The sequence below is a fragment of the Salvelinus namaycush genome, chromosome 1 (assembly GCF_016432855.1).
Source record: "Salvelinus namaycush isolate Seneca chromosome 1, SaNama_1.0, whole genome shotgun sequence".
Classification (NCBI taxonomy): domain Eukaryota; kingdom Metazoa; phylum Chordata; class Actinopteri; order Salmoniformes; family Salmonidae; genus Salvelinus; species Salvelinus namaycush.
The window spans coordinates 47,108,102-47,125,321 of NC_052307.1; the positions used below are offsets into that span (position 1 = coordinate 47,108,102).

The following is a 17,220-nucleotide window of genomic DNA, read 5'->3' on the forward strand; positions in this document are numbered from 1 at the left end:
CAGCCTTTTGTGAAAACGCGAGCTGCTGTCTGATGAAGAACAGATATTGCTAGCTAGCTCCCAGAATGAAGTACGATACGTATCTGTTTTCGAGAACACTAGAAATATGTCGCATGCAATACTAATTGTCTTGATTGTATGAAGAGGTAACTCCATTGAATGGAGATTTAAAAACGACAACTGCATATGCATATTAGCCAATACATATGGCATAGTCTACACATACAGCATTGTGCTCTGAACTCTAAATCAGATGAGTTCTCAAATAGCAGCTGCCCAATACCAAGGTGGGCATGCATTGGAATATAAAGAAAATCTTGCCAATCCATTTGTTATTCTGCTCTGCTATGACTGAGTGAGACTTGTTTCATGCATATACAGTACCAGTCAAAAGTTTGGACACACCTACTCAATCCAGTGTTTCTTTTACTATTTTCTACACTGTAGAATAATAGTGAAGACATCACAACTATGAAATAACACATATGGTATCATGTAGTAACCAAAATAGTGTTATACTAATAGAAATATATTTTATATTTGAGATTCTTGAAAGTAGCCACTCTTTGCCTTGATGACAGCTTTGCACACTTGGCATTCTCTCAACCAGCTTCACCTGGAATGCTTTTCCAACAGTCTTGATGTAGTTCCCACATATGCTGAACACTTGTTGGCTGCTTTTCCTTTTCCTTCCTTTTCAATCAGCTGTCCAACTCATCCCAAACCATCTCAATCGGGTTGAGGTCAGGTGACTATGGAGGCCAGGTCATCTGATGCAGCACTCTATTACTCTCCTTCTTGGTCAAATAGCCCTTACACAGCCTGGAGGTGTGTTGGGTCATTGTCCTGTTGAAAAACAAATGATAGTCCCACTAAGCGCAAACCAGATGGGGTGGCGTATTGCTGCAGAATGCTGTGGTAGCCATGCTGGTTAAGTGTGCCTTGAATTCTAAATTAATCACAGACAGTGTCACCAGCAAAGCACCATCACACCTCCTCCTCCATGCTTCACGGTGGGAACCACACATGCTGAGATCATCCGTTCCCCTACTCTGCGTCTCACAAAGACATGGCGGTTGGAACCAAAAATCTCAAATTTGGACTCATCAGACCAAAGAACAGATTTCCACCGGTCTAATGTCCATTGCTCGTGTTTCTTGGCCCAAGCAAGTCTCTTCTTCTCATTGGTGTCCTTTAGTAGTAGTCTTTGCAGCAATTCGACCATGAAGGCCTGATTCACGCAGACTCCTCTGAACAGTTGATGTGGATATGTGTCTGTTACTTGAACTCTGTCAAGCATTTATTTGGGCTGCAATTTCTGAACTTATCCTCTGCAGCAGAGGTAACTCTGGGTCTTCCTTTCCTGTGGTGGTCCTCATGAGAGCCAGTTTCATCATAGCGTTTGATGGTTTTTGTGACTGCACTTGAAGAAACTTTAAAAGTTCTTAACATTTTCCGGATTGACTAACATTTCTCTTTGCTTATTTGAGCTGTTCTTGCCATAATATGGACTCGGTCTTTTACCAAATTGGGCAATCTTCTGTATACCACCCTTACCTAGTCATATAACAACTGATTGGCTCAAACGCATTAAGAAGGAAAGAAATTCCGCAAATTAACTTTTAACAAGGCGCACCTGTTAATTGAAATACATTCCAGGTGACTACCTCATGAAGCTGGTTGAGAGAATGCCAAGAGTGTGCAAAACTGTCATCAAGGCAAAGGGTGGCTACTTTGAAGAATCTCAAATATAAAATATATTTTGATTTGTTTAACACTTTTTTGGTTGCTACGTGATTCCATATGTGTTATTTCATAGTTTTGATGTCTTCACTATTATTCTACAATGTAGAAAATAGTAAAAAAAATAAAGAAAAACCCTGGAATGAGTAGGTGTGTCCAAACTTTTGACTGGTACTTTACATACAAACAAAGAACACCATCAACTAATGTTTCACCATTTATTCAGTAAGAAGACAAATTGCAAAGGTGTCAGGCAGTATTTGAAGTATCTAAATATTGTGTAACCAACCAATCAATGTATGTCAGTATGAATGAAATTAGTGGGTCCTGTCTTGATCACTATTAGATTTACACTAGTTGTCAGTGGTGTAAAGTACTTAAGTACAAATACTTTAAAGTACTACTTAAGTAGTTTTTTGGAGTATCTGTACTTTACTATTTATATTTTGCCTACTTTTACTTTACTACATTCCTAAAGAAAATAATTTAAATAATTTAAAAAAATTTACCCATACATTTTCCCTGACAGCCAAAAGTATTCATTACATTTTGACAGGAAAATGGTCAAATTCACACTTATCAAGAGAACATCCCTAGTCATCCCTACTGCCTCTCATCTGGCGGGCTCACTAAACACAAATGCTTTGTTGGTTAATTATGTCTGAGTGTTGGAGTGTGCCGCTGGCTATCCGACAATACAAAAATAACTGGAAAATTGTGCCGTCTGGTTTGCTTAATATAAGGAATTTGAAATGGCTTATACTTTTACTTTTGATACTTAAGTACATTTTCGCAGTTCCATTTACTTTTAGTTCTTAAGTATATTTAAAACCAAATACTATTAGACTTTTACTCAAGTAATATTTTACTGGGTGACTTTCACTTGAGTTATTTTCTATTAAGGTATCTTTACTTTTACTCAAGTATGACAATGGAGTACTTTTTCCACCACTGCTAGTTGTCCTATAGATTTTTGTAGTCTTAAATTATTACTTGAAATAAACTGAAAGCTAAAATGCTTGTGACCGAACATACAGTTGAAATTTCAAGTTTACATACATTTAGGTTGGAGTCATTAAAACTCGTTTTTCAACCACTCCACAAATTTCTTGTTAATAAACTATAGTTTTGGCAAGTCGGTTATGACATCTACTTTGTGCATGACACAAGTCATTTTTCCAACAATTGTTTACAGACAGATTATTTCACTTTTCACACTGTATCACAATTCCAGTGGGTCAGACGTTTACATACACTAACTTCACTGTGCCGTTAAACATCTTGGAAAATTCCAGAAAATTATGTCATGACTTTAGAAGCTTCAGATAGGCTAATTGACATCCTTTGAGTCAATTGGAGGTGTACCTGTGGATGTATTTCAAGGCCAACCTTCAAACTCAGTGCCTCTTATCTTCACATCATGGGAAAATTAAAAGAAATCAGCCAAGTTCTCAGAAAGAAAATTGTAGACCTCCACAAATCTGGTTCATCATTGGGAGCAATTTCCAAATGCCTGAAGGTACCACGTTCATCTGTACAAGCAATAGTTTGCAAGTATAAAAACCATGTGACCACGCAGCCGTCACACCACCTCAGGAAGGAGACGCGTTCTGTCTCCTGGAGATGAACGCACTTTGGTGCGAAAAGAGCAAATCAATCCCAGTACAACAGCAAAGGACCTTGTGAAGATGCTGGAGGAAACAGTTTCAATGAATTGAATACCTATCACACTATTTTAACCATTTAATGAAATCCCGGTTCATGATCAGACGGTTGAGGTGCATTGCGTAACAATGAGGTCACACCTGTCACAGAAAGACTATGACGCTCCCGATCATCACATTTTATGAACCAAAAGGATCAAATTTGCTAAAGGTTCCAAAAGTATTAGAGGAATGCTCATAGTCTTTTAGAAACTGGTTTTGAAACAAAGTCCACGTTTTCTTGTATAATTACATTCAACGAATAGTACAAAAATATAATCACAATTTCTCAACATGAAAGAAAGTCAAATGTTTGTGAATTTCCAATAAAGTACAGCAAACCGTCAGTAGTTCGCGTTATAATATATTCACAACTGATGCATTCTGGGACATTGGATATAGTTAGCAAAGAGGAAGAGTCGAAGCGAGAGCGATAACTCGGCCGGAAATATGTCTTTTCGAGCAGGTGCCGTTTTTTAGTTTTTGTATGGAGGTCAATGAAAGGGAATTTGGTTAACAAAAAATGTAAGGCCTATTTGCCATGTGTGGCTTATTTGATCGAATATACGTTTCGTAATGATTAGGTTGTTTAGAGTTTACTGATAAAGCTAAGGACTCGTATACTTTGAGGAAAAAACATTTATCGGAGTTATGCCTCGTCGTCATTAGTTACCACAGTCATAAAGTCATACACCTCGCCTATTTTCACAATTGATCTTCTTAAATTGTGCTTTTAAACCTTAATCACACTGTTAACCTTATGCCTAAAACTAACCTCAAATAAAAATCACATTTTCGTTTTCATGAATTTTACAGACTATTTTGACTTTGTGGCTGTAGTAACTAATGGCCACCGTTGAGCCTGTTTTTCACGCGAGTATATGCTCTCTCATTGGCTAGAATGTGCCCACCTGATCTTGCCCCCTCCCGAATGCCTCTATTTTTTAAAACATGTATTTTCATTGTTAGAGTGGCTACTAGAGTATCTGGTCAATATAATGGATAATATGTGTAGTTGCTCTGTCCCTTGACATCCAAATCGACCAATAGCCCCTCCTCCCTAGATCTAAAGGGGTTAGAGAGGTGTAAATCAGTGACACGTCTTCTTTACATTATAAGGCCTCATGCTATGGAAGAAAGAGGTTTCTTATTTACTTGTTTTTATGCTCGTTCATAACCAGGTGGGAAGGGGGTAATTACAGTTGGGAAGTTGTAAATACCAGTTGGATGCATTCACATGCTCTGAACTCGTTGAGAAACGCTGATTGGCTAATGGCCAACAACCTAGTGTCAACCATAACCAAAAGTACAACTATCATGCTTGTTAAGAAATTATGGTGCTCAAAAAAACAAATTAATAGATTGCTTGTCATAAAGTTGTTGTAGTAATTTCCATAGTAGGTGATGTCAGAGGTTGGCATGTGGGAGAAGTCAGTGCTCAGTGTTGGTAAAAAAAAAAAAGGGCTCAGTGTTGGCAGATGAGTTTCCCACTAGTAATTACCAGTTGGAGGGGCGTTCAAGTGTTTTTTCCCCCAGTCGTATGTGGTAAATACCACCTTCTCACTTTGTTATGATCGCAGCATTAGTGCCTAAGAAAACTCAAGTGAGACAAGATTAGGATCTGAAAAACAAGAAACATGATGTCCTTCCTCTCAGCCTTACCTTATGATGGCACACGTAAAGGTGACAAGTGGCAGAACCGGATCTGAGGGCCTAGCTCCTTGACTATATTGTTTCCGCTCATGATGTGCTAAAGTATTGATAAAGTAATCTAATAAATTATACAAGTTTGACAATATCTTGTATCTAAATACACAGCGATCCTATAATTCATATTCTATATGTAATTCCATTGCTAAGTATTTCTCAGAGTTAGCATGACAGAGGGAATGGCTAGCTAGTATTTGAGTTTTGCAACACTCAATATTATGAGAGCTTTTCCATGGACCCCATTTGGACTACTACACCCCGCTACACAAACAATCGAAAATCTTACCAGGGTTGTGTTAAAATTAAACATAACATTCTTATATAACATTTAAAAACATATGACATACTTGTTTTAATATTCAGAGTAGTCTTTAATTATAAAATGTCCTTACAGAATTATGTAACATTAAAGTGTTTGTGCCAAATGACAAACTGTAACCATTTTCATTATTCAAAAATAATGCATTAGGTATATTAACTGAATGTAGAACACACAATGCCTTTGAGAACACATTTTACCTCTATATTGATGTATAAATAGGACTTCACTACTGTCCCTTAGCTATATCTAAATTCTCTTCCATTTCAACTCAAAATATGTTAGTCCTATTTTGACATACAACCACTGTGACTGAATATGTACACACAAGCTTCATCCTTACATGCACACACATTTCTCCCAATCAAATAAGGCAAGCTCTTTGTTGATACATACAAATAAGCCATGTTTTTGTGGAAAAATCAAAAACAAAAAACAGACAACTGATTTATTTAGAAATGTTACCCATTAAATGCTGTACAACACTGGCACCATTAGTTGGCACTCACTTAGCATTATCAGTCAACTGGTTTCTGTAATGCATGGTACAAAAACAACAAAATAAATGTCACAATTTACATAAGCTCATAACCTTGAAAAGAACAAACTGACATGCAACTCACATCAACTTACATTTAGCTATAAACATGAAAACACAAGTCTGCTTTTCAGAAGTGGAACTGACATTGCACACAATACAGTACAACAGTAATGTAAAATGTTAAACGCCTTGATGGCTCCCACAGCCATTGGCAGCATATGATGATTTCCACACCTTGGAAATCATGAAGGGGCCATCAAGGATCTAGCATTTTGACCAAACGTATATCCAGGTGCACATGGTTCAGAGACCTGTTGCAGACCTTCAAGATGTCTTATCAATAATACTACATTGAGGTTAGCAGGAGCTGATCTTTGTACACAAGAGTGACTGTAGTAGCGGTAAGTAAACCTGCAGCAGCATCAGAAGAGCTGCTTAGGACAACAGTGACATAGGCTTCAGTAACACAAGGTGAACAATTTAAACATGTGTTAACAATACAACAATTCCCACGTAAAAGAACCATGACATGGTTCTTTTAGGTGAGAATTAGTTAAAATTCAAAATGCTGCAAGCAGGGTTCTAAGGTATGCAGTTAAATATTTTGCTGTGCGACCTGGAGTTTTAATTTGGGAGCACTGTGCGAAAGAATTATAATCCAATATATATATTTTTTTAAATAATTGCTGTAATGATAAAGTGTCACTGTAACATTGTTTCCAGAGTGCAGATTAGTTAGCGTCATGCTTGCACCATTAATACAGTGAAAACGGCTTGCTTCTAACCAAAACAGTTAAAAAGATCTGACCCATATTACCAGCGCAATGATTTTTTTTTTCTTCCCGCATTTTACATTCATAAACCATGTCGCACATGGCGTCTGGCCCAATTGAACAGTGTAAATGTTCAGACATGCCGAAATCTGCAGAGGTCTCCCTTCTTTTAGAAACAAAGTGGACTTGAAACAAAGTACACTAAAAGATTTCGCATTGGAAGCAGTGACACAGGAAACGACAAGTTCCACATTTGCAGCCTGTGAAGGAATTGTCCATTTTGAATGGAAATGTATGTTGTTTCAAAGAAAGTGTCAGAACATTTGCCAAGGTCTGTGAATCAATGATTTTCTCAATGCCCATTACCCTAAGACGTTTTTACTAAATCGTAGACGTAGATGTGAAAGTCGTCATCAAACTTGATGAAATAAACAGAGGGTTTGGCTTCAACCTGATGGATAACCATGCCAGTCCTTTTGCCGCCATCCTCTTTGGCATACTCCACTTGTTTGCCAACAAGGCTATCCACCACTTCTCCAGGCTCTCTCTCTGCTGGAGGCGAGTCATCTGCAAAAGCATAGAATATTACCAGCTTTAGTGAGATAATTGGTTGACTACATCTATGTAGTATGATTGTATCTACAGTAAGACAATTTAGAATTACATGTCTTTTTTAAAAGAGAGAGAGACATTAAACAATGAGCACGGTTACATGCACACAATAATGTGATTATTGTGGATAGGTTAATACAATAGTTTGTTTAAAATGTTTACATGCTTTGCAAGAAGAACGATTTCCCTAATAATCCTGTTTACATGGACACATCTGAAATCAGGCTACTGATAGGCCATTTGACAAGTGCAGATAATCGGCATTAAAAATATATTTGATTCTGTGTTCGGACATAAAGTTTGTATGCGAAAACTATTTATAAGATGCATACTTTCAGTTTTTCCGAACTCACTTCACTCGCACTACCTGGTGCTAGCACAGGCACATGCGCAGATCAAATACACCACCGGAACACCGATTAAACTGTTCACATGTCCTAATTATTCAAAAGATTGCTCAGTGCTCAAAATTGAAGTAAGCATACACCGATTAGAACTATGTGTTCTAATCGGTGTATGCTTACTTCAATTTTGAGCTTATGCTGATTAAGATAAGCAGAGTAAGGTGTTTACATGACTATTGTATAATCTGCCTACTGCCATAATCAGTTTAATAGCAAACTATTACTGTGCATGTAAATGTACTCAATGTCTACATTTTAAACACTGAAGATAATTTCTGATGGACTCTCACTTGAATCAGGCATTATCCGGAGATCCCCCTCTTTGTAGTCATCCAAGAGCTGGTACATGTACAAAACAGGGTCCTTTTCGTAAGTGATGTAGAACCATGTGTTCATAATGGGAGCCTGTGCTAGCACCATGCCCCTCCACTCCTCCTTTGGTCCTTCATCTTGCTCAAACATGTGCTCCACTGCTTTGCCTATCATGGTTTCTGCTAGCTGGGAATCGCTGACACGAGCTGGAGCTGCAATACAGAGAGCACTTTCAAATGGACAGCTAATATGGCTATGAAAAGACACATTTACTAATCTGTGATATAAGGTATGCATGATCAAACACACATCAAGCGCATAAGTACATTGGTTATACCATACTGAACAGACATAAGTGGAATATGCTTTTTATGGCAGAGCAAAGCCGATTTTTGTCATGTCTTCACAACACATACCAACTCGGTCTGGTAAAACCTCCAGGCCTTGCACCCTCTCATCTTTGTGAAGCTCAAGTCCATAGATGCAGTCAAATCCATCATACTTGATTAGGTAGAGAGAGGGGTTAACAGGGACTTGGTCGAGAACTGTTCCTTTCCACTGGGAAACCTTGGAGTCTTCCTTCCACTGGTGTGTTATCCTGCAACCCACTATGTTTCGTCTGGGTTGGGCAATAGGCTTGCTTGGACCAACATTATTCTTTTGCTTCCTATAGAGATCCCAATTTGAGAGTCAAGGACAGCAATATGTAAATGAATGTCAAATCCATCTATGTAGTATCAGTTTGTAAGCCAACCTGCTTTTGGTCTTATGCTGTGTCTACACAATGAGAAAACTTACTTGTGGGAATTTTTCTTCTTCATCATATTTGTAGATACCCCAATATTCCCTAAAATGACAAAACAAACATGTGCATGAAATCTCACCAATCAGTATTTATTATTGTATCATATGTATATCTTAAAAATGACAGCCATATAGTGTAGTAGGCTATATGTAATGTGTAACGTTCCTGCTGCCTTCATGTACACAAAGCGAGAATGTGTCTCACCCCCATCAGCTCTGGGGCGCTGGCCTGGCCTCTTCCCAAATGGGGTCTTCATTGATATACATGTAGGTAAGCAGCCAGGCTGCCAGACTAGGGTGACAATGTCTCTACTAGGTAATCAGGAGAAAGAAGGACAGCATGCAGGTGGTGGCCCCAGGTGGGAGGATCACTCCCCTCCAGGGCAGGAACACTTAATGTGGCAGTTCAGACTGTTGAAAAATGAGCATGTGTTAAACATGACAACATTATGATGAAGAATGACTTTGGGGTAGAAAATGTCATAACTAGCAAGTATCTCATTGCAAATGTAACTGATATGAACCTATTCAGTCATGCTGACTCGTGTGCTATAGACCTGTCCTTTTATACAATCATATATAGCACCAGTAGCTGCCTAAAAACAATTGCAGAACAGTATATAATTTTTTGTTGTTGCAGGGTGACTTAGTCTTACACACCATGTTCAATGAGTCATAATTACAGTAGAGACCAAGTAGGCCTACCAACACAGGTCAATCAGACTCGAATTACTATTAGAGGTCCATAGAGAAAGTAGGCCCATCTTGGCTCAATTTGTCACAATTCTGATGTCATTTCTACAACGTTAGGTGTAATAGAATGATGTATACTTATGAAAATAGACAACATAGGCTGTCTTTCCTAATAATGTATAAACAATAGGGATTTACACCCCCCCCCCCCCCCCCCCCCCCGATTTTTTTTATCCAGACAGCAGAAATTACTTTTTAGTAGACTAGGATTAGACCCGCCCCCTTCAGACATGTTTTCAAACATTACTTACCTACAGGTAACATTGAAATAACGTTCGTCTCATTGCCTCGAACTCACTGTTGTATACTTTTATTTAACAGAAATGGCAAGCAGTTCAAGCTAAGTAAAACTACTCAATATGCTCTAGAGTGACCCAAGAAAGTATAGGATTGTCATTTTGTTTACAATTAATAAAGTCAAAGCGAGGAAATATGTTGCTTGACGTTGCATACATGTGCATCCTAAAACACCGATTCGCTTGATTGTCAAATAGGCGGATTGACTGGATTTTAACTGAGGAGGTCTGGTACCTCAATGTCAGCCATGTTGCACCAGTATATACAAACCCCGCATCAAAACCAGCGCAAGCGAACAAAGGAGGGGAAGGTTTGGGTCTGTCTGACATGCATTTGAAATGCAAACAACAAAGCGGGTTTATACACAAATTGCTCATGCACATGCGTACCTCCCAATGAACTACTGTAGTTAGTGGTCGTCTGAGTCCATGCATTTGATTACCAATCGAGTGATTAGTTTGAGGGTTGCTTACCCGATGAATTGTACATCTAAATTGATCCCATCTCGCTTTTCCTCTGGCTCCGTTTGCATACACAACCCAAATCCTATGGCCGAGTCCCACCTATCCCGCTTTCTACCAAATAGTGATCTGGAAATGTGGATGGGGACGCGGGAAGCTCGGTCTTCCTGCCAAATAGTGGGTTCTTCGACCGCAAATTGCGCATGCGCGGACAATACAACACCATTCGTAGAAGCATACACATATTTGAAAACATCTGTATTTATGTTTAATACAAGCAATTGTGATTGGCATATGACATATGAATACAGGTACATGAATATAAACAAGTAAACAGTTGTTATTACTTATTGTAGTACCGATATGAAGAAATACCACAGTTTACTATAGAATAATTGCTACATTACTTACTATAGAATTCTGTAGTAAACTGTAGTATGCTATACTACACACTGTAGTACCCCTCGATTGTGTAGTGCTTACTTTAGAATGTTGTAGTATATTGTGGAATAATATACTACACACTGTAGTATCCCTCGATCATGTGTAGTACTTACTATAGAATGTTGTGGTATACTGTAGAATACGATAGTAAATACTACAGTATTATCTGAAAAAAAAACTATGTAGTAAATATTACAGTAACGTCCGCAAAAACACTACAGTCCACAAAAACACTACAATTAAACTATAGCAAATATTACAGTATTTAATTTGCATATACCCTGCCCATTCCCCCATATCACAATTTGTGCCACCCATAAGTGAGAAACCTATATGCCAAGTACATACCATATATTGTGTTCCCTACAGTTCTAGAAGGAAAATGGTCCCTTGAGAAGGCACAAACAAGAGGTATGTCAGGAGAAGTGCAGTGTTATCATAAGGAGATGTATACTTGGAATACGGAGGAGGAATGGGGGGAAAAAGAGAGGCAGAGGAGGTCAAAAAGAGCGAAGGAGGAAGAGGGTGAGCTTGAATCAATTAAAAATAGCTTTTTGATTTGTTAAAGAAGAATGGCAGAAAGTGTAAGCAGAGTGAGCTGTACGCCGGATCGAAGACAGGAGGAGGGCGAAGTATTGGAAGGGGTAGGTGTGGTGAAGTTCTCGGAGGCCTAGGCACTGAGGGTCTGGATAAATATGAGTCTGTGAAGGTAGGAGTGACATTTTTGGAAAAAGTGGACCCTTGCCTTTTGGCTGATCCATTTGTGGTTTCAGGGTGGGTGAAAACAGAGTTGGGTGCAGTGGAATCGGTGAGGGTTACCAGAAGTGGTCTTGTGATAATTGTTTGTATTTCTGCAGGTCAGAGGAAGCAGGCGTTCCGGGTTAAATAAATGGCGACAAGCGATGTGAATTGTTTTGCTCTCAAGAAAAGGGTGCCATTGAAAGGAGTGATTACTGGCGTAGTGATAAATGTGAAAGTTGATCAACTGAAAGGGAAGATTCCCAGTGTTTGTGATGCTCGTCGTTTGGTGCGACGCAGACAGGGTAGCGTGAGTGGGGAAACAGAAGAGTCGTTGTCTGTTCTTTTGAGTTGTGATGTTGAGTCTTTTCCCGACAAAGTGATGTTATTGTATTTAAGTTGTCCTGTACAAGCTTTTGTGCCGAATACATTACATTGTTACAGCTGTCAAGGTTATGGGCATGGGGCAGCACTATGTAGGAGGGAGGTTCCTAGGTGTGATAAGTGTGCAGAATTCATGAGACAAAGGAATGTATAGCATTGGGGAAAGTGGTATGTGTTAGTTATAGGGGTGCCCATGGGCTGTGGATCAGAAATGTCTGGTGTGAGAGAGGCAGGTTGAGGTTTCCAGGGTGAGAGTAGTGCAGAAGTTTATGTATTCTGAGGCAGTGAAGAAAGTAGATGAAGATGGGTCAAGGGGGAGGGATCCTGAGAGGAGTGGTGTGAGTAGTAGATCTGTACCAGTACAGAGGGATAGGCCAACAAGTGATATATGCTTCAGCAGGATTGGATTTTTAGCGTTTATAGCAATGGTTATCTACTGTACTGCAGGAATGGAACGTAAGCCGTAGAAAATGTAGGTTGTGGTGGCAGCTGCAGAGAGGTATTTGGGTATACGAGACTTGACGTCAGAAGAGTTACAGGGTGGTGTTGTCCTAGCCTTTCAGGCTGTTAGCCTGAGGTAGGACTAAATATATTTAAATAGTGGAGTATTTAGTTAGTGTAGTGTTAAATGGTAGGTTATTTGTTGAGTTATTTTAATTTTCAAGCAAAGTACAGGAGGTGGCGGTAATGCAACATATATTGAATGCCAACCGCCGTTAAACCTCATCTAAGAAGAAGTACAGTTATTTTTATTTTTATTTAACCTTTATTTAACTAGGCAAGTCAGTTAAGAACAAATTATTATTTACAATGACAAGCTAGGAACAGTGGGTTAACTGCCTTGTTCAGGGGCAGAACGACATATTTTTACCTTGTCAGCTCAGGGATTCGATCCAGCAACCTTTCGGTTACTGGCCCAACGCGCTAACCAAATCAAATCAAATCAAATCAAAGTTTATTTGTCACGTGCGCTGAATACAACAGGTGTAGTAGACCTTACAATGAAATGCTTACTTACAGGCTCTAACCAACAGTGCAATTTCTTTAAAAAAAGGTATTAGGTGAACAATAGGTAAGTAAAGAAATAAAAACAACATAAAAAAGACAGTGAAAAATAACAGTAGCGAGGCTATATACAGTAGCGAGGCTATAACAGTGGCGAGGCTATATACAGGCACCGGTTAGTCGGGCTGATTTAGGTAGTATGTACATGTAGATATGGTTAAAGTGACTATGCATATATGATAAACAGAGAGTAGCAGTAGCGTAAAAGAGGGGTTAGCGGGGGGTGGGTGGCGGGTGGCGGCATTACACACTGTCGCCATTTATTTAACCTGGAACGCCTGCTTCCTCTGACCTGCAGAAATACAAACAATTATCACAAGACCACTTCTGGTAACCCTCACCGATTCCACTGCACCCAACTCTGTTTTCACCCACCCTGCAGATAGCCCCGTTAGCCCATGTGCGGGGGCACTGGTTGTTCGGGCTAATTGAGGTAGTATGTACATGAATGTATAGTTAAAGTGACTATGCATATATGATAAACAGAGAGTAGCAGCAGTGTAAAAGAGGGGTTGGGGGGGCACACAATGTAAATAGCCCAGGTAGCAATTTGATTACATGTTCAGGAGTCTTATGGCTTGGGGATAAAAACTGTTGAGAAGCCTTTTTGTCCTAGACTTGGCACTCCTGTACCGCTTGCCATGCGGTAGTAGAGAGAACGGTCTATGACTGGAGTGGCTGGGTTCTATGACAATTTTTAGGGACTTCCTCTGACACCACCTGGTGTAGAGGTCCTGGATGGCAGGCAGCTTAGCCCCAGTGGCCACCACTTGGCTACCTGCCGCCCCAAAGTTATAGAACAGATCAGAAGCTCTGAACTGTCTAGTCAGACCCCAGTCTGACCTACCTACAGGATATGGAAAATTTGCTCTATTAGTTTTTCTCCTGTAGGTTTCCTGAAGGAGAAAGCTTCCACTCCTATGTCAAAGATAATAAAACAAAAACAATATAGTAAATACTACAGTAAAGTCTGCAAAAACACTGCAGTAAATAATAGTGTACTTCAAGACGCAAAAACACATTTAATTACTATAGTGTATACTACAGTTATTTTACTACAGTCTTTATACTAAAGTTAACTGTACATACTACAGTATACTACAGTAAATACTACACAAAGTATTACAGTATTCACTGTAGTGTTTTTGCACTACAGTGAATACAACAGTAAAATCAGCAAAAACACTAAAGTGAATACTATAGTATTTATACAATAGTATGCGTAGTATACCTTCCCCCAAATGACAGTGTATAATGTAGCGACCTGAGTACAACACAACAACCTAGTTGGACTGTTGGACTGACAGTCGCAAGGGCTGAGTTAAGAGTTATGTTCTGGCTACTCTGCTATATCTTTTCAAAATCAACAAAGATTTTCTAAATATAATATTGTAGGCCTCTCATTTCCACTACAAGACATTAGATGGCGTATGCACATTTTGAAATCAATTATTTGAACCAATGAGGAAGATAAAGAAACCTGCTGTAAAAGTAGCTGCTGTTCTAAAGTCAGTTTTTTATTTTATTTAGTCATTATGCTACCAAGTGTCATCTTTGGAAAATCTAATTTCCTGTGTGTTCATGATGGAAGCGGGGGCAAGAGGAAGAAGAATGTCATACCTCTGAGAGGCCAGCAAGAATAAGCAAGACCAAGCAAGAATAAGGCCGTGACCTCAACGATTTCTCTTCAAAATAAAAGTCCCGCAAAGAAGAGGTAAAAAATAATACAAATGTTCGAAATTCGTAACATTTTATTAGGAAATGTTAGAAGACTTAGAATGTTGTTTAACAATATAAAAAAAATGAAAAAAATGAATATAGCATTGACAATATTTTTTACAGAATTAAAAGTAATGATTACTAGATCGTTATTATGGTAGCAACAGTCATCCAAATAACAAAACATTATTTATAATGCAACTGTTAATAATAATAGTAATATCAATATTAATAATAATATTAATATTATAATAATCAACTTTAGAAAACACATTTAAATCCTATTGTTATTTAGTTCATTAGTATTGCATGATGTTCAGTATCCTTTTCATATTGCACCGTACATAATTGCCTGTACATTGTGTCGCAGTAAAAGGGGGTCCATTCTACTCAGGAGCACTTTTACTTTCCAAAAGGGCCAGAGTTGCTGTTCATTTTGCGGCCCTTAAAGTAACAGTCCAGCGAAAATCTCACTTTTAAAAGTTAATAATCTGTTAACTCATACCCAAATAATGTTGTTGACTCATCTTATACTCGCATGTGGCCAAAGCATAAATTTGAGAAAAAAAACTTTTTTTTAAAACGCACCTCAAACTTGAATCAGACCATTTAAAAAAAGCTTGCTATTTCCTCATAGAGAATGATGAGCTGGCCAATCAGCGCTCTGCTCGCACCAGGGAGCTTTTCAAAAGCTTCATAAAAAGGGCAGTGATTGGTAGATGGGTAACAATAACAAATCAGGCATTGAATATCTCTTTAAGCATCGTCTAGTTAATAATTATGCTGTGCATTATGTATTAAACCACTCAGACACCTCAAAGATACAGTCGTCCTTCTGAACTGAGCTGCAGGACAGGAATGAAACTGCTCAAGGATGTTACTATGAGGCCATTGGTGATTTTAAATCAGCTAAATAGTTCAATGACTGTGATCGGAGAGAACCAGGGTCTGGAACCGGTTCAGGGAACAGAACCGAAAACTGCAAAAGTTCATATCAGGAAATCAGTCAATTTAAATAAATAAATTATGCCCAGTCATGTGAAATCCATAGATAAGGGCATAATTAATTAATTTAAATTGACTGATTTCCTTATATGAACTGTATGTTGCGTTCATATTTTTGTTCAGTATATTTTGGACCATTTTCAATGATGTTGACTTGAAAATGTCTTCTTTTCCAGGACCGCTAGACCGATCGGAACCAAATTAGGTATATAGCATCTATGAATGCACATCTTCAAATGCACTATTTTACAAGTCTCTAGCTGAAACAATAGGGCCGCTATGAGCCAATGAGCTTACAGGTTAGCTAGCCTCATATCCTCGAGCATGTGTGCCAAATTTCATCACTCTGAGTCAAACAGATCAACAGATACAAAAATGTGCCGTTATAGCACCACTGTGTGGTCGATCCAAATGTGCTTTGATATGTTGAGCCTTGACAGTGTTTGGAACATGTGTACCAATTTTTGGCACAACACGAAGATCTGTCTGATTTGTATGCATTTATGTGCAAGACCACGCCCATGTGAATGTTCATTGGTCAATAGCAGCCACGCATATCGGTCAAACGGTGCTAGATGAGTAGCATCTTAAGTGTTTTTCACAAAATTCTGAATGGCAGAAAATCCATCATGGTGGACTTTATGGGTTCTTGAGAAATGTAGTTCCTTGTGAGGAGAGGGACCTAGGAACTAAATTTAATGAGTCTAGGTCACATGGGGTGTGGGGTCTGACCTTTCAAAGTTTTCATTTTCAATCGCTTGTTATTGCGCCACCATGTGGTCAATTGGCATGGTATTGCATAGGAAGGTGTGGCTCTTGGGCTTTTACCATGTTGCTAAGTTACACAGTTCTGAGCCTTTTCATCTCTCGGAAATTTTGATTTTTCCACCAAAATGGGAGAAAAAGGAACATAACAATAATGAACTGGAAGAAATACAATAGGGTTTCACTAGCTTCGCTGCTGAACACCTAACAAACAAACAAACAAACAAACCAAGCTCTAGTTACTGTTAGCATATTTTAATTTACTGGTGTTCTATGCAATCCCAAAATGTATGAAGTGCTCTCTCTCTTCCAATGTGATCATTTATTTTTATTCTTAAAAATGAATTTGGTATCAGCGTTTCTGGCTTCTTTAAGAACTGTTATTATGAATGATTTTGGATGTCCTTATTTATTTGTTTGAGGGCATATGCATGCCAACTCGATCATATCATTCTGGAGACATACTTACACCCCCAGTCTCATTGCTTTGCATGAATGATATCTATCAACTTTAAACAATGCAAAATTTGAATACAAACTCAATCACTTCTTTCTATTCTGTGGTTGCATGAAACGTAACGTGAATTCAGCTTTGTTTACTTAATCTTTGTGGCTCCCTGATTAAACAGTAACATCCATTACTGTAACCTTCACCCAAATCCAGATAG

General features: G+C 38.6%; 1 protein-coding gene and 1 non-coding gene across 2 annotated transcripts; both read right to left on the minus strand.

The window, feature by feature from the left end:
* Window positions 1-3,506: 3,506 nt before the first annotated feature.
* Window positions 3,507-3,604, minus strand: LOC120057421. The gene has a single exon (XR_005477926.1). It is a non-coding gene; the product is annotated as a small nucleolar RNA U13 (small nucleolar RNA).
* Window positions 3,605-5,506: 1,902 nt separating this feature from the next.
* LOC120045041 (spindlin-Z-like) lies at window positions 5,507-10,535 on the minus strand. Its single transcript, XM_038989871.1, has 6 exons — window positions 10,445-10,535; window positions 9,127-9,332; window positions 8,916-8,964; window positions 8,534-8,784; window positions 8,096-8,329; window positions 5,507-7,356 (listed from the first exon to the last, which is right to left on the minus strand). Exons 2-6 carry the CDS (start codon window positions 9,176-9,178, stop codon window positions 7,157-7,159), a joined length of 786 nt encoding a protein of 261 aa, XP_038845799.1. The 5' UTR covers window positions 9,179-9,332; window positions 10,445-10,535; the 3' UTR covers window positions 5,507-7,156.
* Window positions 10,536-17,220: the final 6,685 nt, after the last annotated feature.

Coding starts and splice junctions, on each gene's coding strand:
- LOC120045041 (XM_038989871.1), bottom strand. CDS start 9,178: ATGAAGACCCCATTTGGGAAGAGGCCAGGCCAGCGCCCCAGAGCTGAT. Junction 8,785..8,915: donor AAGAAGAAAAATTCCCACAA/GTAAGTTTTCTC, acceptor GGATCTCTATAG/GAAGCAAAAGAATAATGTTG. Junction 8,330..8,533: donor GGTTTTACCAGACCGAGTTG/GTATGTGTTGTG, acceptor TCTGTATTGCAG/CTCCAGCTCGTGTCAGCGAT.